We start from the raw sequence: 24,227 nt of genomic DNA on the forward strand, positions 1-24,227 counted from the left end.
TGTATTTGGAGTTTCTCCCATTCTTCTCTGCAGATCCTCTCAAGCTCTGTCAGGTTGGATGGGGAGCGACGCTGCACAGCTATTTTCAGGTCTCTCCAGAGATGTTCGATCTGGTTAAAGTCCGGGCTCTGGCTGGGCCACTCAAGGACATTTGAAGATTTGAAGCCATTCCTGTGTTGTCTTGGCTGTGTGCTTGGCTGTGTGCGGAAGGTGAACCTTCGCCCCAGTCTGAGAACCTGCTCCAGAGCGTTCAGGACATCATCAAGGATCTCTCTTTACTTTGCTTCGTTTATCTTTTCCTTGATCCTGACTCCTCTCCCAGTCCCTTCCGTTGAAAATCATTCCCACAGCAGAATGCTGCCACCACTATGATTTACCGTAGGGATAATGCCAGGTTTGATGATGTTCTTTGGCAATCTCCAAGCGGGCTGTCATGTGCTTTTTTTTTCTGAGGAGTGGCTTCCGCCTGGTCCCTCTACAATAAATGCATGATTGGTGGAGTGCTGCAGAGATGGTTGTCCTTCTGGAAGGTTCTCCCATCTCCACAGTAACTCTGAAGCTTTGTCACAATGACCATCGGGTTCTTGGTCACCTCCCTGACCAAGGCCCTTCTCCCTCGATTGCTCAGTTTTGCCGGGCGGCCAGCTCTTGGAAGAGTCTTGGTGGTTCCTAACTTCTATTTTTAAGAATGGAGGCCACTGTGTTCTTGGGGACCTTCAATGCAGCAGAGATCTTTTGTTACCCTTCCCAAGATCTGTGACTCGACTATCCTGTCTCGGAGCTCCTTCCGTTCCTTTGACCCCATGGCTTGGTTTTTGCTCTAACATACACTGTGAGACGTTATATAGACAGGTGTGTTTCTTTCCCAATCTTGTCCAATCATTTGAATTTACCACATGTGGCCTCCAATCAAGTTGTAGAAACATCTCAAGGATGATCAATGGAAACAGTATGAACCTGAGCTTAATTTTGAGTCTCATAGCAAAGGGTCTGAATACTTATGTACATAAGCTATTTCTGTTTAAATACATTTGCAAAAATGTCTAAACCTGTTTTTGCTTTGTCATTATTGGGTATAGATCGATGATGACCTTTTAACATTTTATTTAATCCATTTTAGGATAAGGATGTAACAATGTGGAAAGTCAAGGGGCCTGAATATTTTCCTGAAGTCGCTGTATATTATATCCCTGTAATCTAAAACAGACAAACGTGGCCTGGACAACTTCATTTCTATTATTTACTGATGGTACAACAGAGTACAATACTGTATAATGTATATACTCTGCTCAAAAAAAATAAAGGGAACACTAAACAACACAATGTAACTCATAGTCAATCACACTTCTGTGAAATCAAACTGTCCACTTAGGAAGCAACACTGATTGACAATAAATTTCACATGCTGTTGTGCAAATGGAATAGACAACAGCTAGAAATTATAGGCAATTAGCAAGATGCCCCCAATAAAGGAGTGGTTCTGCAGGTGATAACCACAGACCTCTTCTCAGTTCCTATGCTTCCTGGCTGATGTTTTGGTCACTTTTGAATGCTGGCAGTGCTTTCACTCTAGTGGTAGCATGAGACGGAGTCTACAACCCACACAATTGGCTCAGGAAGTGCAGCTCATCCAGGATGGCACATCAATGCGAGCTGTGGCAAGAAGGTTTGCTGTGTCTGTCAGCGTAGTGTCCAGAGCATGGAGGTGCTACCAGGAGACAGGTCAGTACATCAGGAGACGTGGAGGAGGCCGTAGGAGGGTAACAACCCAGCAGCAGGACCGCTACCTCCGCCTTTGTGCAAGGAGGAGCAGGAGAAGCACTGCCAGAGCCCTGCAAAATGACCTCCAGCGTGCATGTCTGCTCAAACGGTCAGAAACAGACTCCATGAGGGTGGTATGAGGGCCCGACGTCCACAGATGGGGGTTGTGCTTACAGCCCAACACCGTGCAGGACGTTTGGCATTTGCCAGAGAACACCAAGATTGGCAAATTCGCCACTGGCGCCCTGTGCTCTTCAGATGAATGCAGGTTCACACTGAGCACATGTGACAGTCTGGAGAAGCCGTGGAGAACGTTCTGCGGCCTGCAACATCCTCCAGCATGACCGGTTTGGAGGTGGGTCAGTCATGGTGTGGGGTGGCATTTCTTTGGAGGGGCCGCACAGACCTCCATTTGCTCGCCAGAGGTAGCCTGACTGCCATTAGGTACCGAGATGAGATCCTCAAACCCCTTGTGAGACCATATGCTGGTGCGGTTGCCCCTGGGTTCCTCCTCATGCAAGACTATGCTAGACCTCATGTGGCTGGAGTGTGTCAGCAGTTCCTGCAAGAGGAAGGCATTGATGCTATGGACTGGCCCGCCCGTTCCCCAGACCTGAATCCAATTGAGCACATCTGGGACATGTCTCGCTCCATCCACCAACGCCACATTGCACCACAGACTGTCCAGGAGTTGGCGGATGCTTTAGTCCAGGTCTGGGAGGAGATCCCTCAGGAGATCATCCGCCACCTCATCAGGAGCATGCCCAGGCGTTGTAGGGAGGTCATACAGGCACGTGGAGGCCACACACACTACTGAGCCTCATTTTGACTTGTTTTAAGGACATTACATCAAAATTGGATCAGCCTGTAGTGTGGTTTTCCACTTTAATTTTGAGTGTGACTCCAAATCCAGAGCTCCATGGGTTGATAAATTTGATTTCCATTGATCATTTTTGTGTGATTTTGTTGTCAGCACATTCAACTATGTAAAGAAAATAGTATTTAATAAAAATATTTGATTCACTAGGATGTGTTATTTTAGTGTTCCCTTTGTTTTGAGCAGTGTATTTTTCACAGTATTTCCAAAGTTATTCATATACAGTGTAAACAATGGTGGCCCCAGAATCAAACCCTAGGGTACCCCTTTTATTCACTTCAAGGATTCAGATTTGACCCCTTCTGTCACAATAGGTTCTATTACTGAGATTTTTCTGAAACCACATACAGTGCCCAGGCCTATTGAGGACAACTTACTCAATAATATAGAATGATCAACTGTGTCAAAAGCCTTTGACTAAGCCTATATGTTCTAATGCCTTGTTTGTGGACTTGTCAAACATTGTGCCTTAGTTAGTTAGTTAGTTCATTCATACGCAGACAGCTACACTCCTGTCATTCCATCCCATTCATTGTTTATTTGCTAATGTTTTATTTGATTTCTCTGTCCCCAACTTTTTCTCCTATAATTTTCTTTCTTTTTTGATTTCTCTTTTCTTTTTGCACTGCTTGTTGTTCTGTTGGATGTTGTTGCTCTGCCTCCCCCGCCTGTGTTCTGGTGGGCCAGACGTTCTGGTGCAGAAGAGTGACTGTGTTCTAGCGGAGGGAAAGCCTGAGTCCTGTGGTAAGCTGCTCCTGGTTGGTGTTGCTAGGCTAGCTACCTGCCTGCCTGTAGGCTGGCTGAAACTGCTAGTGCTGTTTCTCTCACTCTCTCGCCCTCTTTTTCCCTCTGACCCCCCTCTGCTCCTACCGATCCCCAACCCTTCCCTCAGCCCAGGGCTTGGATCTCACCTCTCGCCTGGCCCAGCCTCTGTCTTTCGTTTTGCTCCCACCCTCCCATCCGTGTCAGCTATACCCCTGACCAAATGTTCCACCCACACGACTCTTTGCACTGCCCCCCTGCTTGGGTGTACACACACTGCATTGGCGGCAATACCTTTGTCACAACAATAATAAAGGAAGGTTTAAGGGCCAGCTAGTAGTGTTTTTGTTTGACTGCGCAGGTGGCGCAAAAGTGGAAAGTGTAGGCAACTTCGACTTAAGTCACTCACAAAATCATGTCATGACAGTGAATCAGCAGTTTGTGTGTGGTGTGTGAATGTCGTGGGCATTGCTCTCCCCTACAAGACCCAGCCAGTACTCAACCGTTCCACAGCCTGCCTTTTGGATAAACTTGTGGAGTACACAGTACCAGTTTTCCACACACTGACCCTGTCCATCCCAGTCAATTACTAACTTATTGCTCTCCAAACACCTGTCTGCTCTTATCTCCCAGTACAAGAGGTATTGGGGGGAGGTCAATTGTGCGTGCACTTATGTGTGCCTGTGTGTGCGTGCCCTTTTGTTTCAATGAATTTGTGTGGTTTTGATTGCAGTGCCTTGACATCACAACACACTACATACACTCTTCCACTAACTCTCCACTTGCTAACAGATGTGTGTAGATTAGCCTACAGGTTTCAATAACTTGCACTTATTTGACCATAACCGTTACAGTGACCAATGAGTGTAGTAGTCGTCTTCGTTTGAATCCTTCACCCTCGGTTCACAGTGTTGTTCTTTAGGCCTGCTACCTCCCCTTCACACGACACTACTGTGTGTCTGAGTTCACCTACAAAACTGGCCTGCGTTGAACTGAATGTGAGGCCCTGTATGTGACATCATTGTTCTCTCTCTGTCCTGCAAAGGGCTTGTCCAGCGATGTGTGATCATTCAGAAAGATGAGAATGGCTTTGGGCTGACGGTGAGCGGAGACAACCCCGTGTTTGTGCAGCTTGTCAAAGAGGGTAAGGTCAACTCACCCCCACGATGGGAATAGCCATGGTCTTTGCCTTCGCTACTTTTCATCCTCAATAGTTATTTTTATGTATGTACCTGGTCACAGGGCCAAACTCAGGCAAATACTGTAAAAAAAAAAGTTTTTAAGAAGTCGTGAACTATCCAGGATGTTAGTTTAAGGCTCTGATGTACTACCATATAATCTGTGTGAGAGATGGGAATTCTAGCAGGCCCTGAATCCAGGGCAGCTCTTGTCCCTTATAGAGGCTGATGTCTGTTGTCACTGGGCCAGCAGTTGATGCATAATGAGCTGCACACATTGGGGACAGGTCTCAATGTAGAGCAGTGTCGAGAGAGAGAGAGAAAAGGGAAGAGCTCTGGTTCTCAATGTGTGTGTACTCTTATGGATGTGCTTGGTCATGTTTCTCCCATTTTTAAAGTTGTGAAGGCTATTATTTTTGCCGTGGACACAAGCGGTGTAGGCTGCTTCTCAGTATCCCATACACAGCCCAAAGGTGCTAACACGCAGTAATGCATTCATGTACTTTATTACTACAAGCGTACGCTATATCACTCCTTTCAGTCAAATTTCTTGTCAAATGTCATGACTTGTTTCCCACACTTTCAAAGTTAGATTGATATAAAATACCTGTATACTCTTTGCAACAGGATGATATTACAGTACACATATAAAGCAGTACCTTGACATGGTAGGAATTTCTTCCTGGTTGCCTAAGCTCCAGACTGGTGTGTATAAAGCCGCACTGGTGTTTATGTTGTGATGGCACAGGCACTCATTTCTGGTGCCACCTATGTCTCGGTTGTCTCCTGACCCTATAATATTCCTCTGAATGCTATCTCATAATGAACACTCTCTCTGGGCTCCTAAAGCTCTGTCTGAGGAGGAGTAGCCTAATGGGGCCCCTTCAGCACCACAACCACTGTTATGTTTAGGGGCCTGGAGTTTCTCCTGGTCAGGTCTGGAAAAACTCAGGGCCCTAGTTATGGTGTAATATATGTTACGATATAGGATGTACTTCAACATTACTTTTGTAGTGCAAACAGTGGTATTGTAATGGGTATATTGGACATTATTCACATTGTACACCGTTCTGTGTTTTCCTGACTCTCGTCCCCTCTGATTCCTAGATGGTGCTGCAGAGCGTGCGGGTGTACAGACAGGTGACAGGATCATCAAGGTACACTAATCTATGGCATTGCGGCCAAAAATAAAGGGCACTCTTGCACTTTGCTTAAATAACTTTTTTATTTATTTAAAAACAAGTTCAAATTGGAAAAAAAACTTTTGGTCCCCACAAATGTTCCCTCTAAGTTGCGTGCTTGTGCGCCGTAGCCCGAGACCATGTGCAACTCTGGGACTGCAGGGCAGAGGGCAGAAGAAATATCAGCCCACTGAGAGAAGCACGAGATTGAACATCATTCTACATTAGCCACTTTGAATGCAACACACCGAAACAAAACCAACTTTGCAAGAGATTTTGTTGTAGGCAGAAAGCATTGGTGTATTGCGCATGACTAAGCCCATACTCTACAAAGACCTCTACGCAGACCAGTGCGGCATAGCCAATCAGTGCTACAGTAGGCCTATATGCAAATATGCCATTGCCATACATGGATCTGTGCCATTTACTTTGAACTGGACTGTGTTTACAGCTGTGGTCATGAGTAGATGTGCTTGTTTTGAGATCAAAGCAAGGGCTGCATGTAGAAACATGTGCACATTCTGTTCATATCCTTTGCTAGTTAGTGGGTTATTAGCCCATTTGTAGTCAGCTGTAGGGGAGTGATTACTTCCTACAAGAGCACCAAACTTATATAATTCTAGACATCTTTGAAAAATGAGTCAGATAAATAGCTTTGTTTTTTTGTCGTAAGTGGGCAGTGTTGTATTTTGAAATGGGCTTGAATAAGCTAGGTAGCCAATTTCAACTTATTTAAAAAGAAATAGGGAATTATTTAAGAAAAGTTTGCCAATAGTTTTGGCCACAACTGTATACATACCACTTTCATAGTAGTTGCAGAGTCCTGTTCAATTGGCACGAAACGGGAAATGTTTTGAAATGGAAAAATTAAAATTTCTGCTCATTTTGAATACGTTTCTTGCCTGCTGATCACGACTCAGGTGCCTTGTTGCCTTCTCCTTATATGCTCCAGTCACACAACTTTGTTTTGTGATCTGAGGATTCAAGCCAAAACACCAGCTCCACAATGCCACCTGTTGGTTAGATTAGAAAAAACACAAAAACCGTGTGTGTGTGTGTGTGTGTGTGTGTGAGAGGTGGATGAATTAACTCATTTGATTTCCAGGCAGAATTTAATGAATTCTCACATTGACTTTTTTCCTTTCTTCCAGGTGAACGGGACCCTAGTAACACATTCAAACCACGTGGAAGTAGTAAAGCTCATAAAATGTATGCATTGTAGAGTGACTTTAGTTTTATTGCTTGTTATTGATCTCGGAAAGTCATAGCCTGGTTCCTATTTGTGCTGTATTTCCAGCTCATATGGCCGTTGTTGTGCCAAATACCATACAAGTTAGCAATACAGCACAAACATCTGCGGCCAGGCTAGGAAAGTCATGCAATGATAGTGAGTATTTGGCCTATTATTACACATACTTTTAGTTTTTAGTTTTTTTTTACCATACCTCCGTATCCATCTTATTTCTTCAGCGGGCTCCTATGTGGCCCTCACAGTGTTGGGGCGACCCCCTGGGTTGCCCCAGATCCCCCTTTTGGAGGGCGAGGCTAAGGTGGTGTTCCTGGGGGCCCAGACAGGGTCGCCCTCTGTCACCTCTCCAAACTCCCCTGGACAGCCAATGGGGGAGCGACCATACAGCCCCCATGACCGCATCACCTCTCCTCTACCGATATGGGTATGACCGCCTCTTTAACATCTGAGCTGCATTCCTCCTTTGAGCTCCATCTTCTTTCTCCATGTCATCCCTCTTTGCCTGTCTGCTTTTCAGGGTTTGTTTACATTGTTTACATTTGTTTGTTCCTTTAAAACTCTTGTCTTCCCCTGCTTCTTTACTCAATGTTTCATTTCTTCCACTGTGTGTTTGGTTCCATGTCCTGATCAAGCCCTGTGTGTCTTATTCCCATTGTACAGGAAGAGAACAACAGCGTACACAACCAAAAGGTGCACATTCTGCAGAAGATGTTGTCCAAAGAGCAAGAAGATTTGCAGGTGAGCATTCTATCTGGTGCAGGAGAAACCATCTCTGTTAGTATTTGGGCATATGCAAAATTTGGGGCCCGTATTCATGAAGCGTCTCCGAGTACGGATCTAGTCTACAGTAGGAGTGCTGATCTAGTTTAGCTTTTTTAGATCATTATAAGTAAGAATTCATGGAGACCTGATCTGAGATCAGCACTCCTACTCGAGACTGTTTATAAATACAGGTCCTGGTCTATAAAGTGTTTTTCAGAGACCGCTCACTCTGGACATATGAGGTCAATGTTTTGTAGTTGGATGAGATGAAATTTTGAAGCATGTGAAGTCATGGTCTTTGTCCTATAATTGTATTCTAATACGTTTTGAGACGTTCAGGACAACACTGGCGTGTGTGTGGCTTGTGTTGATAAGAGCAAGACTTTTCCTGTGGTTTTGGACTAGAACAGTCACTCTATAGCAGGCAGCCACTCAGAGAGAACCAGTCAACCCCCCCCCCCTCCAATAATTATCCCTAGTTCTTCACAGAGCCACATTTCCCACTCCACTACGCACACAAAGCACATTACTGCGCTGCTGCTACGTGTGTCAACATGACATTACCAGCACAGTATAGCCACAGCAAGTGTGGTGAAAAAAACACTTTTGTAAATGAGTACAAATCTATACTGTTTAAAGTAAAAAATGATTTTATGGACTTGGCTACTTTGGATTCCAATAATGTCTGACTGAGTGTCTCCACTGCCCTCACCCTCTCCCTCCATACAGGCAATGAAGGAGGAGTACAGCAGGAATCCGACGCCCAAACTACTGAAGGACATCCAGGAAGCCAAGAAGCACATTCCACAGCTGCAGGGGCAGCTTAGTAAAGCCACTGGGGGAGCACAGGTAACTCGCATCACCCCCCACTCCCTGAATAAATAAATACAAAAACATACTGTATGTGACGTTTTAAGTTTTAATATTGTAGTATGTATTGTTAATAACTAATAGTTAGTGAGAATCTGTGGTTTTCTGTGAGTGCCATGATCAGGCCAATGAGTTTTCCCTGACTATAACCTTACCAGGTAAAACTCTGGGCCCGAGTTTTAATCTGAGGCTAACCATGATATTTATTTCACCAAGGTAGTTGATCTGCATGTTCTGCTCAATTTATGTACACTATATGCTTTGAAAACATGAGTATGCGGACACCTGCTCGTCGAACATCTCAATCCAAAATCATGGACATTAACATGGAGTTGGTCCCCCTTTGCTGCTATAACAGCCTTCACTCTTTCGGGAAGGCTTTCCACTAATGTCGTAACATTGCTGCGGGGACTTGCTTCCATTCAGCCACAAGCATTAATGAGGTCGGGCCCTGATATTGGGTAATCGATCTCGACAAACCATTTCTGTATGGACCTCGCTTTTGTGCAGGGTAGCATTGTCATGCTGAAACAAGAGGGCCTTCCCCAAACTGTTGCCACAAAAATGTAAGCACAGAATTGTCTAGAATTCAATTGTATGCTGTAACGTTAAGATTTCCCTTCACTGGAACTAAGGGGCCTAGCACAAACCATGAAAACAGCCCCAGACCATTAGTCCTCCACCAAACTTTACAGTTGGCGTTATGCATTTGGGCAGGTAGCTGGCATCCGCCAAACCCAGATTCGTCCTTTTGACTGTTAGATGGTGAAGCGTGATTCATCGTTCCAGAGAATGCGTTTCCAGAGTCCAATTGGCAGCATGCTTTACACCACTCAGCCAACACTTGGCATTGTGCTTGGTAATCTTAGGCTTGTGTGCAGCTCCTCAGCCATGGAAACCTATTTCATGAAGCTTTCGACGAACGGTTCTTGTGCTGATGTTGCTTTGAGAGGCATTTTGGAACTCTGTATTGAGTGTTGCAACTGAGGGCACGCGTTTCAGCACTCTGTGGTTCCATTCTGTGAGCTTGTGTAGCCTACCACTTCACAGCCGTTGTTGCTCCTAGATGTTTTCAATTCACAATAAAGGAAAAAGGAAATTATTATCTCGATAACAGCATTTTCGGCAGTTAAATGCAACACAACATTATTTGTAAAAAGCAATCTATTAATATGATTTTTAAACTATAATTTGTTTACAAGCATGATAGCTATACTTTTAGTTTGTTTGACCCAGCACTTACAGTTGACCGGGGCAGCTCTAGCAGGGCTGAAATTTGACGAACTGACTTGTTGGAAAGGTAGCGTCCCATGACGGTGCCATGTTGAAAGTCACTGAGCTCATAAGGCCATTCTACTGCCAATGTTTGTCTATGGAGATTGCATGGCTGTATACACCTGTCAGCAACTGGTGTGGCTGAAATAGCCTAATCCACTAATTTGAAGTTTTGTCCACATACTTTTGTATATATAGTGTAGATGTAACGCTCCGAGTGGTGCAGCTGTCTAAGACTGCATCTCAGTGCTAGAGGCGTCACTACAGACCCTGATTCGATTCCAGGCTGTATCACAACCGGCCGGGATTGGGAGTCCCATAGGGCGGCACACAATTGGCCCAGCGTTGTTAGGGTTTGGCCAGGGTAGGCCGTCATTGTAAATAAGAATTTATTCTTAGCTGACTTGCCTAGTTAAATAAAGGTTAAATATAACCAAAAAATGCTTAGTTTTGGGTCATATTTATATTTACTGCACGTGACTGACTTTGTGATTTTAATTCTAAGGATGCCTTGCGATTGGGTGATGGAGATGATGGAAGCATGGAAGACATGGACCACACACCTTCCTCCAGTAGCAATGAACTCTCATGGAGCAGCAGTATGATGTCCCCTGTAAGTGTCACTTTCAACTTCTGCTGGTGTGTGTGGGCATAGCTGTGGAGTAAATACATTATTAGGGACAATGAATTAGTCAACTGTGATCTTAATCTCACGGCGGAGTACACCACCATCCAAACCCACAACCCACTTCTCTGTCCCAAACCTGGGCTGTGTTCATCAGGGCACACAACGGCAAATGAAAATTGTTTGTTATTTACAGGTCCAGGTAATCACCCCGTTTCAGTCCAGTTTCTTCCATTTGGTGCCTAATGAACAAGTCCCAGGTTTAGCTAGATGAGTTTTTGATAGCTTACCCAATGTTATCCATTTGCAGGTTCTCCGTGGTTTTGCATCTGCCTCCCCGGAGAGCCTGTGCCAAAGAGACTTGTTGTCCTACCACAGCCCAAAGAGCACGCCCCGAGACAGCTTCAACTCCTGCCACTCCCCCGACCCAGAAGACACTCCAGACCTGGTAAGACTGACCTGGCTCATGTTCATTAGGGCATGCAACTGAAAACATTTCAAATTAAAGTTTATTTGTCACGTGCGCTGAATACAACCTGTGTAGACCTTACAGCTTACTTAAAGGCTCTAACCAATAGTGCAAGAAAGGTATTAGGTAAACAATAGGTAGGTAAAGAAATAAAACAACAGTAAGAAGACAGGCTATATACAGTAGCGAGGCTTTAAAAGTAGCGAGGCTACAGACCGACACACCGGTTAGTCAGGCTGGTTGAGGTAGTATGTACATGTAGATATGGTTAAAGTGACTGCATATATGATGAACAGAGAGTAGCAGTAGCATAAAAGAGTGGTTGGTGGGTGGAACACAATGCAGGTAGCCCAGTTAGCCAATGTGTTGGAGCACTGGTTGGTTAGGCCAATTGAGGTAGTATGTACATGAATGTATAGTTGAGGTGACTATGCATATATGATAAATAGAGAGTAGCAGCAGCGTAAAAAGAGGGGTTGGGGGGCACAATGCAAATAGTCCAGGTAGCCATTTGGTTACCTGTTCAGGAGTCTTATTGCTTGGGGGTAAAAACTGTTGAAGCCTTTTTGTCCTAGACTTGGCACTCCGATACCGCTTGCCATGCGGTAGTAGAGAGAACAGTCTGAATGGAGTGGCTGGGGTCTTTGACAATTTTTATGGCCTTCCTCTGACACCGCCTGGTGTAGAGGTCCTGGATGGCAGGCAGCTTAGCCCCAGTGATGTACTGGGTCGTACGCACTACCCTCTGTAGGGCATTGGTGGTCAGAGGCCGAGCAGTTGCCGTACCAGGCAGTGACGCAACCAGTCAGGATGCTCTCGATGTTGCAGCTGTAAAACCTTTTGAGGATCTCAGGACCCATGCCAAGTTTCCTGAGGAGGATGAGGCTTTGTCGTGCCCTCTTCACGACTGTCTTGGTGTGTTTGGACCATTCTAGTTTGTTGTTGATGTGGACACCAAGGAACCTGAAGCTCTCAACCTGCTCCACTACAGCCCCATCGATGAGAATGGGGGCGTGCTCGGTCCTCCTTTTCCTGTAGTCCACAATCATCTCCTTAGTCTTGGTTACGTTGAGGGATAGGTTGTTATTCTGGCACCACACGGCCAGGTCTCCGACTTCCTCCCTATAGGCTGTCTCGTCGTTGTCGGTGATCAGGCCTACCGCTGTTGTCGTCTGCAAACTTAATGATGGTGTTTGAGTCGTGCCTGGCCATGCATTCGTGGGTGAACAGGGAGTACAGGAGGGGACTGAGCACGCACCCCTGGGGAGCTCCAGTGTTGAGGATCAGCGTAGCAGATGTGTTGCTACCTACCCTCACCACCTAAGGAAGGCCCTTCAGAAAGTCCAGGATCCAGTTGCAGAGGGAGGTGGTTAGTCACAGGATCCTTAGCTTAGTGATGAGCTTTGAGGGCACTATGGTGTTCGAGTGCTGAGCTGTAGTCAATGAATAGCATTCTCACGTAGGTGTTCCTTTTGGTCCAGGTGGAAAAGGGCAGTGTGGAGTGCAATAGAGATTGCGTCATCTGTTTGGGCGATATGCAAATTGAGTTTTATTTATTTTATTTTACCTTTATTTTACTAGGCAAGTCAGTTAAGAACAAATTCTTATTTTCAATGACGGCCTAGGAACAGTGGGTTAACTGCCTGTTCAGGGGCAGAACGACAGATTTGTACCTTGTCAGCTCGGGGGTTTCAACTTGCAACCTTTCAGTTACTAGTCCAACACTCTAACCACTAGGCTACCCTGCCGCCCCAAAGTGGGTCTAGGGTTTCTGGGATAATGGTGTTGATGTGAGCTATTACCAACTGTTCAAAGCACTTCATGGCTACAGACGTGAGTGCTATGGGTCTGTAGTCATTTAGGCAGGTTGTCTTTTGTGTTCTTGGGCACAGGGACTATGGTTGTCTTCTTGAAACATGTTGGTTTTACAGACTTAATCAGGGACATGATGAAAATGTCAGTGAAGACACCTGCCAGTTGGTCAGCACATGCCCGGAGCGCACGTCCTGGTAATCCGTACCCACAGCCTTGTGTATGCTGACCTGTTTAAAGGTCTTACTCACGTCGGCTAAGGGGAGCTTGATCACACAGTCGCCTGGAACAGCTGATGCTCTCATGCATGCCTCAGTGATGCTTGCCTCGAAGCGAGCATAGACGTGATTTAGCTCAACAGAACGTTCAAAACGTAAAACAAAAATTACATTTCTTATTGGACAAGTCCAGGTAGTCCTTCTCTGTTTGTCAAATTCTTTCCATTTTGTGTCTAATGGACATGACTAATGCTCTGCAGATGTGGAGCCACCTTCATTCAACACCCCTTCGATGGTAAATGTTGTTGGCCACCTCAGTGAAAGGAGCGGTCAACGCTCAATGAGGGAGAGATCTAAGTGCTGTGTGTTCCTCCTCTCCTCCCCCCTCCTCCAGGACTCCCTGTCCCCCTCCACTGTTAGCAGCCCCTCCTCACGCTTCGTCTCCCAGATCATCGGAGCTGAGGACGACTACTTTGACTCTGATCAGGAGCAGGTAGGCCCTAAATACATCCAAAATAAGGGAAAACATATAACTTCTTTGGTTTTGAAAATTAAAATCGAAGGCCTATTGATTTATTTGCTATTGTTTTTAACATTCTTTACAAACACAGCGGAGCATGCAAGGGCATGTCCCAAAAAAATCTGTCCGTAAAAGGGTGACAGTCTGACAACAAGGTCAAGCTAGCTCGTAACACACACACACACACACACACTGTGTGTATTTCAGGTCAATGGCCAGTGCAGCTGTTTCCAGAGCATGGAGCTGCTCAAGTCCAGACCTGCCCACCTTGCAGCGTTCCTGCATCACGTCGTCTCCCAGTTTGACCCTGCACCGCTGGTAAGAGTCTCTCTCTCTCCCCCCCCACACACACACACACACCTGACCATGTTTGTGTTGTGACCAGTTACAGACAACAATATAAGTTTTTTTAAATGGGATATCAGTGCAGTGCTGTTTGTCATCTCTCATTGATCATGGGAAATGTTTCTCTTTAGCTCTGCTACCTCTACGCTGACCTGTGCAAGCAGACCAACTCCAAAGAAACCAGACGGGTGTTCATGGACTTCCACAACTTCTTCATCGACCGGGGCGCTGTGAGTAGAGTTGAACTAGCCTACATCTGGGCCGATATTCACCAAGAGTCTGAGTTGGTATGCTGGTCTAAGATCAGGTACCACCTATCCATATAATCATATAAGCATTCCTACTCTGAGACTAATTGTGAATACGGGCCTTGTAGTCTCGAGCGGCTTTCATCCACAGTCAGTACAGGATCACAGCTAGCTTTTACTTAAACTGCAGGCCCAAGCCAGCACAGACTTGCACTGTTGTTATTACACAAAACCCACAGAGCTGTGGCAGAAGCAGTGGTGTGAAGTACATTAGTAAAAATACTTTAAAGTACTACTTAAGTAGTTTTTTTGTGGTATCTGTACTTTTCTTTAATGTATATTCTTGACAACTTTTACTTCTCTACATTCCTAAAGAAAGTAATGTACTTTTTACTCCATACGTTTTCCCTGACACCCACAAGTATTTGTTACATTTTGAATGCTTAGCAGGTCAGGAAAATGGTCCAATTCACACACTTATCAAGTGGTCATACCTACTGCCTCTGATCTGACGGACTCCCAACACACATACTTTATTTGTAAATTATGTCTGATTGTTGGAGTGTGCCATCTGGTTTGCTTAATATACGCATTTTGTTTTATTATTTGTACATTTCACTTTTAATACGTAAATATATTTAAAGCCAAATACTTTTAGACTTAGTAGTAGTTTAATGGGTGACTTCCACTTTTAATTGAGTCATTTTCTATTAAGGTATCTTTACTTAAGTGTGATAATTGGGTACTTTTTCCACCACTGGGCAGAAGTCATGGTCTCCCCCACCATAGTTGTGATAAAACACATCTCCTGACAGTGTTGATATGATATGTAACACTGTTATTTTACAGCAGTGTGTTTTGTGTGATAAGATTATTGGTGATTTTGTCAAGAGTCCCCTCTCCCTGCGGTACAACATTTCTCCACAGCTGAAACCGTAATTTCTCTGATCCACTGTTCTGTTGATTCCCAACATAATATATTATGCTGCCTAAGACCGATAAGACTACTTGAAGATCCCAGAAATGTTCTTGTCTAGTTGGATTTCTTATGCACTACTAACATACATTTAGGAATTCTTCAGCACGTATCAGGCGGTTTAGTCTTTTTGTTAAATGTCAAGTATTTTTACTCTGGTGTTTCGGTAAGCCACATATTAACACGTCTGGTTTTGTTAATTCCCGTCTGAATGTGTCTTATTTTCATACAGAATTTAAAAGTAGCTGTTCCCGAGTCCCTATCCTCTGACCTTGGTGAGTATTTGTGGCTTTCCTATAATTTCCATTAGTTTCCCTGGCTGACAAATCCATGCCAAATTATTTCTGGGTATATTGAGGATTGACTATTGTTATCTAATGGAATTCCAAATATAGCCGACTCAAGTTTCCTTACTTCAACCCTGTAATAGCATCATGATCACAAAGTGCCTCTAAGTGTGTGGTAATCCTACTATCCCACATCAGGTGTTAAGACATTGAACAAAGTAATTATATGAGAATTGCACATTTGAATTCTCTCTTTGATGAGCTGTATTTGTTGCCACCCCACTTCCTAACTGTGTTACTGTGTTGTGTGGTGGTTGTTGAAGACCGGAGGAGGACGGAGCTGATCCCTGAGGAGCTGAACAGACAGTACGTCCAGATGGTGCAGGACACCCAGCTCCCTGACATCCAGAGGAACCTGGAGGACTTTAGGTCAGTCACCTTGCACACGCTCTTCTGAGATGGCCGCCTTTCCCATTGGTGCCTACGTGCTAGTCATATGTAAAGACTTGTAGATAGTATAGCTGTTTGTCTTTATAAACACTCAGTGCTGGTCTTATACGCTGCTCGGCTTATAAATGTACACTATGTTGGCATAAGCCTGCTGTAAGATATAATCATATTATAAGTTGATGTAAGCATGATATTAGTTATTATAAGCATACTGTAAGTGGGATCTGACACTGGTTTGTGGGGTGTGCAGGCAGAAGCGCAGTATGGGCCTAACCCTGGCGGAGGGGGAGCTGGCCCGGCTGGACACCGAGCGCGTCAGAGACCGGGTAGCACTGGAGAGAGAACGTGCTTGTGCTGAAAACATCATCACCAAGATAGAGGATGTTCTGTTAGTAGTCACACTCCGTTTCATTTGCTGTTATGTTTTTAATTGAGGCTGAAAATGTATTGATTGGAAATCTACTACTTCTAATTGTTTGAACTTATTTTTGTACTCTGTTTAAATTGTTTTAAAGTAGTTTTCTGTGTAATAGCATTTGTTCTAATTGAATTTCTTGACATATTTTAGGTTGACAACTCAATCCACAGAGGAGGAGAAATGGTGAGAGGATTATCTTTTGTTTATCCATAGGAAAAACCGATATGGGCCATACACATTTAAAACTATCCATGGATTTTAGTCAGTGTGATGTTTTGGGGATTGTCAATAAAAGACGTTAAGGTCACAGGCTCAGACTGGAGACCATGATCGTGTTCAGTAAGGCCCAACGTAGCAAAACGTTTTACAACCAGAAACCCCCCCCAAAAATGCATTGTTATTGGACAAATTCATGTAGAACCTACTTGTCTCACTAAACACAATATTTGGTGTAGTGCACTGCACTCCTTGAGGGGTTTGAGACACTTCGGGGCGTTACAGACTCTTGGTTTTTCTAACCACTATCTGTGTCATTTCTACTCCATGTCAGACTGGAGACCAACAATGTAGTTTCAGTTCATTACCATGAAAGAGGACAAGAACATCATATTAGATGATCTTGAGGTTGAGCAGTTATCATTACAACAGGCGTTGCATTGTGTGTGTAGAGTATCTCTTTGCCAGGGGGGTAATCTAGCTACATGAGTTCTTGGCCAACCTCTTTAATAAAAAATGACATTTCTCTAGCTTGTCTAGATTCACGAGGGACTATTTCCGACATTGTATAACAATTTTATTTAAAATGCCATATGGTCCCGGCATATCCCAGATGATGAATGAATGGACATGACATCTTTCCACCGTCGTCACTTTGACGGTGGCATATGGTCAAAGCCACACTAAAGACACATCAACATGTAGTTCACTTCAAATGAATCCCCATCTGTTCCACTTATATATATATATATAAAAGAGAATATGGCAATTTCATTTTGGTCTCTAAATCCTGAATCCTCGTTGGTCTGTTGCAGCACTACTATGCAGTATGTCATCCTCACGTACATGAAGCACCTTGGCGTGAAAGTCAAAGAGCCACGCGGCCTAGAGTCCAAATGGGTCCGTATCAACTTCCTCCCCAAGATCAAGGTATGAGCTTACACTGACCCCTCTGCTAACCTAGCTCCGTTTTTATTAACTGGCACTCCTCTATCTCTCTTACTGACTGATCATGTGATGTCTGTGATGAACAGAAGAGTATCAAGACCGAGAAGGAGGGAGGGGAGGAGAAGGTGAAACGCACCAGGTTTCCCAGCATCCTCGGGCCTCCTCGCCGGCCCAGCCGCGTCGACCCCACGTCCGGTGAGTCTGTCTGCGTTATAAAGCACGCTGGCCTTCATTTTGTCATTTAAGTTGACCAACACTACTATACTACAGGTCTCCCAATTTACTGAACCCCTGGATAGTCACTTTGTATTGGTAGATGGTCATTGTTACCCACATTTCACCCACATTCGAAACAAGTCATCTTTTTACTATGGAAAAAGGAAGGACTGACAACAAAGTAAACGGATCCTGTTGACTCCTGCTACCTCTCCTTGTGTCTGTCTTGACTGTATGTGGGATTCCTGCCTGTCTCTCTGACTGATTTGCCTGCCTGTCTGTCTGTGTGAGCAGTTGGCAAGGCCATGGACCTCAACAAGCCACGGCCCCAGAAGCAGCTGTCCCAGCCCTGCCTGGAGCACCTGGAGGCGGGTCGCTTGAGGGGGAGTCAGTCCAGCGAGGGCTCAGAGCTCATACATTCCTCCCCGACCAACGCCACCTCGCCAACCAACAGCACCACCAACAACAACGCCTCTGACGGAGGCAGCAGAGACTCTGAGTTTGGTGCGACCCTGAACTACCACATACTCTACTAGATTCTAGCTAGTACATACCTACTAAACTCCCTAGCTAGCACACTTCCCACATACTCAATTCTAAACCAAGTACACTAGTCTGTAGACTACATACTGAATCAAGTGCAGGCAACGCAAGACCAATTACGCTCCCCATAGTGTTTGAGGAGCACGGTTTGTCTACGGTGCTCTCCTCTAACTAAAATCCCGACATCATCTCTGACACTTTGAATTTGGTTTGTCCTAATTGTTACCTGTCAATATGTTGCCTATTAATTCTGGGTCATTGTAGCTGTAGTACAGCTGGGCGATATGTACCAAAATCGTGATCAATGTACCTATTTTTTTGTGATAGCGATAAACTGCTAAAACTTTTTTTTAGTAATAAGTCTTTATGGACAGTTAGTGGCAGTTTTTTTTCCAGTGCCAAATAAGACAACTGAGATGGTATCATATGATTCTTTTTAAAGTTAGCTATTTCATCGAACATATCCAGGAAATTATTTATATTTTGCGAATGGTGCGCTTGTCTCCCCTCTGCGGCGCATCAAAACCATACTACACTACATCCTACTCGGGTTGTAAAGTGGTGCCATGAACTCAATATTAAGAGGTGGGAAATGCATAATCTGTTCACAAAGTTATGATTGTCCTCTCTGTAACTAGAACAACAGTAGTAGCTTTGAAAACTGTCTTTTCCCTGCAATAGCGTTTTGAGCAATGGTCATATGCTTGTGTTTCTCAGAATGCATCTCTACCTCCATGTCACAGTGGGGAGAAGGAGTGAGAGTCAGCAGCTGACAGCGAAATACTTTCATATCAGGAATTAAGATAATGCATAGTCTATTACTGTCGACCAAATAATGGTTTTAGAACAATCTACAGAAACGTTGTGTAGCTAAATCATCGAAAATTACAGACGGAAGCTAAATGCTTGGGTAAGAGCAAGGCAATTTTCGGTTTATCGTCCCCGCTCTAAGCTGGAGTAATGGTCTTCCCACCTGGCCTGATAGTTGTACAGTTTAACTGATCTATTCGCTCTGTTTATCTCTGTCTCTCCTTTCAGTTGGGACCCCTAACTCTGCCTTCCCCAAACTGAGCGAGGGTCTTGGAGACCTGGACAGTCTAGAGTACACTCCAAACACACATTTTGACTACAGCCTGAGCCCCTATAGCCTGGACCAACTACAAGAGGAGGACAGGGAGAGTGGGTAAGATGGACCCCAAGCAGGGGAAAACATAGGGCCTAGGATGCAGTCAAAAGTAGTGCACTAAATAAGGAATAGGGTGCCATTTTAGACCTTTTTTTTATCTACCCTCTGTATATAAAATGCAATTCCATTCCAGTTGATAGAAAAGTTTTTTTCCAGTCAGGCCTTGAAATGTGTTTTTTTCCTTATTGTGTCCCCCTCCTTTTTTTAATAGGTTTGACATTGTAGTTTCATGCAGGCAGAGTGAGTATGTGGAGCTTTGTCATGCAGGCCACGTAGTTAATAGTTTCCTCTTGTTTCAGAATTCTTGAAGGAACACCCAAGGCTATCAGAAGGTGAGTGTTTTCTGTTCTCTGTTTTGACCTACTTGGCCTACCACTACTTCTGATAAAGGCAATGGTCAGATCGTTTATTAGAGTTTTTAGTCAGTGTCCTAAACCTCTTTTGGACAAAATGTGGATTACTTTTCAGAAGTGCTGTGGTTAGAGACCGTATGAGTTTCTGTTATATTTCGTGACTCCAGTTTTCTTAATCGGATGGTGTATTTAAGGTTGTAACCAGTCCTTTATCTGCTGCTGCCTATCTCCCAGGTTGGATGGCCTTGGTTCTACAGAGGTGCAGAGTGAAGACGACCAAGGAGGCACTGACTCCGAGCACGACCCCCTCAACTGGCAGCAGCTGGTGGGACGAGAGGTCCTGGCCGGACTCCAGCCCCACGAGATCAAGAGACAGGAAGTCATTAACGGTAACTTCCTGTTCGAATTGTCACCATAATATAAATACATGGGGCCCATCTAACCTGACCAGAAAAAACTCTGGGCTCTAGTGATTGGCTTTGCATGATTAGGAAATACCCAGGGCCCTGTACATACTGTATGTCTGTGTTCACTCTTTTTAGTAGGCAGATTATTGTTCAATAGGAATAATCACGGTGTTAACCGCTTACACTCCTGGGAATTGGCCTATATGGATGTCTAAATTGAGATGTTTCTTACAGAAGAAATATGGAAAGCATATGCATAAACATGGTAACATTCAAAAGTGAACAGTTTGGAGATTGTTGTAAAATTATTAGACTCAAGGTGAGGACAAAACAGATAATCTGACACAAGACTGAATCCAAACATTACACTGTTGATTTTATGTGTATTTTACATTTACTGTACACTTTGAGGTATTTGTTGATAACGAAATCTTCAATTAATCTGGATGCATTCAGTAACATAAGAACAGTCATGGAAAATTTGGGGTAGGTTCAACATAAGACAAAAAAAATTGACAAGGGTTTGTGTGAGCGGTCTAACTGATGTCTCCAAGTGGCCACACACCTCTCCAAAGTGTGAACAGGTCCTATGTCATTTCAACTCAATGAATAGTCTTCAACTATAAGGGCCTATTTTGAGCTCTCCTAGCTGTGCCGTTGAGGTACGAGAGCAAGCAGATAACAGCCCTGCAACCCCGCCTTTATTCAATTACTTACTATTGTTGTTTAGCGCATTCAGAAAACAAATACATTTTTCTTTGCAAATAGTCTGGGAAGCCATTTGATTAGATGTTCAGGAGTCTTATGGCTTGGGGGTAGAAGCTGTTTAGAAGCCTCTTGGACCTAGACTTGGCGCTCCGGTACCGCTTGCCGTGCGGTAGCAGAGATAAGTCTGTGACTAGGGTTGATGAAGTCATTAATGATTTTTAGGGCCTTCCTCTGACACTGCCTGGTATAGAGGTCCTGGATGGCAGGAAGCTTGGCCCCAGTGATGTACTGGGCCGTACGCACTACCCTCTGTAGTGCCTTGCGGTCGGAGGCCGAGCAGTTGCCATACCAGGCAGTGATGCAACCCGTCAGGATGCTCTCGAAGGTGCAGCTGTAAAATCTTTTGAGTGTCTGAGGACGCATGACAAATCTTTTCATTTTCCCGAGGGGGAATAGGTTTTGTCGTGCCCTCTTCACAACTGTCTTGGTGTGCTTGGACCATGTTAGTTTGTTGTTGTGGACGCCAAGAAACTTGAAGCTCTCAACCTGCTCCCCTACAGCTCCGTCGATGAGAATGGGGGTGTGCTTGGTCCTCTATTCTTGTAGTCCACAAGCATCCCCTTTGTCTTGATTACGTTGAGGGAGAGGTTGTTGTCCTGGCACCACATGGTCAGGTCTCTGACTTCCTCCCTATAGGCTGTCTCATTGTTGTCAGTGATCAGGCCTAAAACGGTTCCATTATATATCGCAATCTGGTCAGGTGGGCATTGTTTGAAAGCGTGTTCTATTGCCAACATGGCAGCTAAATTACATAATACAATCTCAGTGTTGGGCATTCTCAAGGCAATTCAGAGAAGCGGATTGTAATTTCGGTGCACATAGAGTCACGAGTCCATTCAGACGCGTTTTCGCCGCCAAATTTCTTCACAATACGACATAGGCTCATTCTGTTCAGAACAACCCAGGGTATGATGCCATGTCATCTTGTACAACATCAAGCATTGTGGTCATGGCACTGTATATTAAATGAGTTTGGAAATATGAAGTGCACATTTGGACTAAAAGGGGTTTGGCTTGCTTGTATGACATAAAAGTGGTGTATATATTATAATCCTCAACATTTCATCTTTCAAAATACATCAAGTCCTCTTTATGTAATCATTTATATACAGCATTTCCCTTTCTCAAGACAACAAAAAATGTGCAAAAGTTGACCAGTTAGCGAGAGGGATGGGGGCAACTTCTTAGAACCGCTGTCAATTCTAAAAACCAGTACTGTGCTGTGAAGCGGAGACCTTGAGCTCTGATGTTATGTATAACATGTTACAGCCACTGCTTCCCAATTTAGGCACTTAATAGGTGTCCAAATCTGCTATTTGAACCCGTCTACGGGTACGAGTGTAACGAGTTAAGAGTGCAATGAACAAACAAACAACTCAATCAAGCAAACTTTTACCAATGCATCTTTCCTAGTTGGAACCTTGGCCAAAAAACCCCAAAGAACAAGCTGAAATAACCGTTCTCTTTATCAGCCTTTTGTGGTTGTCTAATGTAGTCATTTATCAGTATGTGTCTGCAATAGTGATTTAGAGCTGTCTGTCTACAGAGCTGTTCTACACTGAGAGGGCCCACCTGCGGATGCTCAAAGTGCTGGACAACATCTTCTACCAGAAGCTCACCAGAGAGGGCATACTGCCTCCTGCCGACATCAAGAACATCTTCACCAACCTGGAGGACATTGTTCAACTGCATGGTACTTACATGCATGGACATAAGCACACACACACACAGGCACAGGCATGTACATGCACAGGCATGTAAGCACACACACACACAGAATGGCCCTCTTACATTCCCTTTCATTTTGAATTTCAGTTTGGATATCTGAGCAAATGGTAACAATTCGGAAAAGGAATGAGACGTCCGTAATCGACCAAATAGGAGACGACTTGCTGTCCTGGGTGAGTACAGTTTGTTTATTTTTTTTATTTTGAAGCCTTTTTCCCCAACGGAATATGATTTATGTAATAATTGTGTTGGAGAGAAGTGTCTTTCTCACAATCCACAAAAGCGGTGCCATTGTCTGAAATTACTTTTCACTGCAGAATAAACTTCCACTTTTTTGTATGGGATTGCTTATCTTTTTAAGTGGCTTTGAACTGGAGGGTAAAGATGGTTGCTCTGTTTTTGCGGAATGGAATTAGAATTCTGAAATGATCGTGTGGCACAGATGGACTGGCGGAACCCATCCACTAACCTGGTCCCAGATATACATGTGCTTTAGCAAACCCCTCTGTCTATACATGTATAATGATGTATAATGATAATTCATTGGCTTTATAAAGCGCTTTTCCAGGTGCTCAAAGTGCTTACATAGAAAGGGGAAAGCTCGCCTTATCCACCAGCAATGTGAAGCACCCACTCGGGTGGTGCACGGCAACAATTCGTGCCAGAACGCGGAGACAACCATGATAACCAAAATATAGCTGTGACAGAATCATGACAACAATAATAGTCGGAGGGAATTTGCTGAAGCATGTACGTGGTAGATTTTAGACCCCTCGATCTGGCACACTGCCACCACACACACACGCAACAACCAGGCAGTTGCCATGGCGATTGACCCTGATTCGCCTGGCTCGCTTGTGTTTTCCAGTTCAGCAGGGGCGAGGAGGAGAAGATCAAGCAGGCGGTGGGCACATTCTGCAGCAACCAGCCCTTCGCTCTGGAGCTCATCAAGAGCAGGCAGAAGAAGGACTCACGCTTCACCTCCTTCATGCAGGTAAGTGGAGGAGAGAAGAAGAGGACAGGGCAGCGCTGGGACTGGAGTACACACGGGGCTATTGTGCACTGCCTGTTACTCGAGGTTTAGGCCAGGTATTTGACTGTGTAATTCACTTCTGCAGACTCTACAGTACAATGTCTGCGACAGGGTATGGGATGTTTGTGGGAAGCAAGAGGAGTTCAATGGTTGCATTTGAAAAATGATTTGTTGATTTTAAGTTCAAAGTTCAAATGAATTTGACATAAATGACACATTTAAAACATAAGTTGTTGAATGTAACCATGGAAGATGTAGCTCTGTCAAAGCTAAAGTCACTGGTGGGCGAAGTATGTACATGAGCGAAAAGGATGCATCTTGCCTGTTTTGTTGCCCCTTTTCATCATTCCTGCGGCCTTTTTTCCTGACTTCACTGTGCGTTTGCAGGAGGCTGAGAGTAACCGACTGTGTCGAAGACTCCAACTGAAGGACATCATTCCCGTGGAGATGCAGAGGCTCACCAAGTACCCTCTTCTACTGGAGAACATCGCCAAGTACACAGGTGGGCCACATGCACATGCCTTATACCTCTTTCACTCTATTAAG

The 24,227-nt window shown here is 44.5% G+C and overlaps 1 protein-coding gene across 5 annotated transcripts in view; it reads left to right on the forward strand.

The window, feature by feature from the left end:
- LOC135546061 (rho guanine nucleotide exchange factor 12-like) overlaps nucleotides 1-24,227 on the forward strand; it is a 69,833-nt gene that overhangs the window by 37,536 nt on the left and 8,070 nt on the right. For 3 of the 5 annotated variants that reach the window (XM_064974171.1, XM_064974172.1, XM_064974174.1), the window contains 26 exons: nucleotides 3,326-3,382; nucleotides 4,446-4,544; nucleotides 5,686-5,735; nucleotides 6,911-6,968; nucleotides 7,230-7,432; nucleotides 7,669-7,746; nucleotides 8,500-8,619; nucleotides 10,421-10,528; nucleotides 10,851-10,988; nucleotides 13,434-13,532; nucleotides 13,767-13,877; nucleotides 14,036-14,134; nucleotides 15,361-15,403; nucleotides 15,739-15,844; nucleotides 16,116-16,253; nucleotides 16,434-16,466; nucleotides 17,315-17,429; nucleotides 17,534-17,642; nucleotides 17,958-18,167; nucleotides 19,245-19,389; nucleotides 19,692-19,724; nucleotides 19,980-20,134; nucleotides 22,467-22,613; nucleotides 22,736-22,821; nucleotides 23,517-23,642; nucleotides 24,069-24,183. In XM_064974171.1, the coding sequence (XP_064830243.1) occupies nucleotides 3,326-3,382; nucleotides 4,446-4,544; nucleotides 5,686-5,735; nucleotides 6,911-6,968; nucleotides 7,230-7,432; nucleotides 7,669-7,746; nucleotides 8,500-8,619; nucleotides 10,421-10,528; nucleotides 10,851-10,988; nucleotides 13,434-13,532; nucleotides 13,767-13,877; nucleotides 14,036-14,134; nucleotides 15,361-15,403; nucleotides 15,739-15,844; nucleotides 16,116-16,253; nucleotides 16,434-16,466; nucleotides 17,315-17,429; nucleotides 17,534-17,642; nucleotides 17,958-18,167; nucleotides 19,245-19,389; nucleotides 19,692-19,724; nucleotides 19,980-20,134; nucleotides 22,467-22,613; nucleotides 22,736-22,821; nucleotides 23,517-23,642; nucleotides 24,069-24,183 (2,781 nt within the window). Of the gene's footprint in view, nucleotides 1-3,325; nucleotides 3,383-4,445; nucleotides 4,545-5,685; nucleotides 5,736-6,910; nucleotides 6,969-7,229; nucleotides 7,433-7,668; nucleotides 7,747-8,292; nucleotides 8,379-8,499; nucleotides 8,620-10,420; nucleotides 10,529-10,850; nucleotides 10,989-13,433; nucleotides 13,533-13,766; nucleotides 13,878-14,035; nucleotides 14,135-15,360; nucleotides 15,404-15,738; nucleotides 15,845-16,115; nucleotides 16,254-16,433; nucleotides 16,467-17,314; nucleotides 17,430-17,533; nucleotides 17,643-17,957; nucleotides 18,168-19,244; nucleotides 19,390-19,691; nucleotides 19,725-19,979; nucleotides 20,135-22,466; nucleotides 22,614-22,735; nucleotides 22,822-23,516; nucleotides 23,643-24,068; nucleotides 24,184-24,227 lie in introns of those variants that run through there. The other 2 variants (XM_064974175.1, XM_064974176.1) reach the window with 2 other exon arrangements.

This window comes from Oncorhynchus masou, chromosome 9 (assembly GCF_036934945.1).
Source record: "Oncorhynchus masou masou isolate Uvic2021 chromosome 9, UVic_Omas_1.1, whole genome shotgun sequence".
NCBI classification, from domain to species: domain Eukaryota; kingdom Metazoa; phylum Chordata; class Actinopteri; order Salmoniformes; family Salmonidae; genus Oncorhynchus; species Oncorhynchus masou.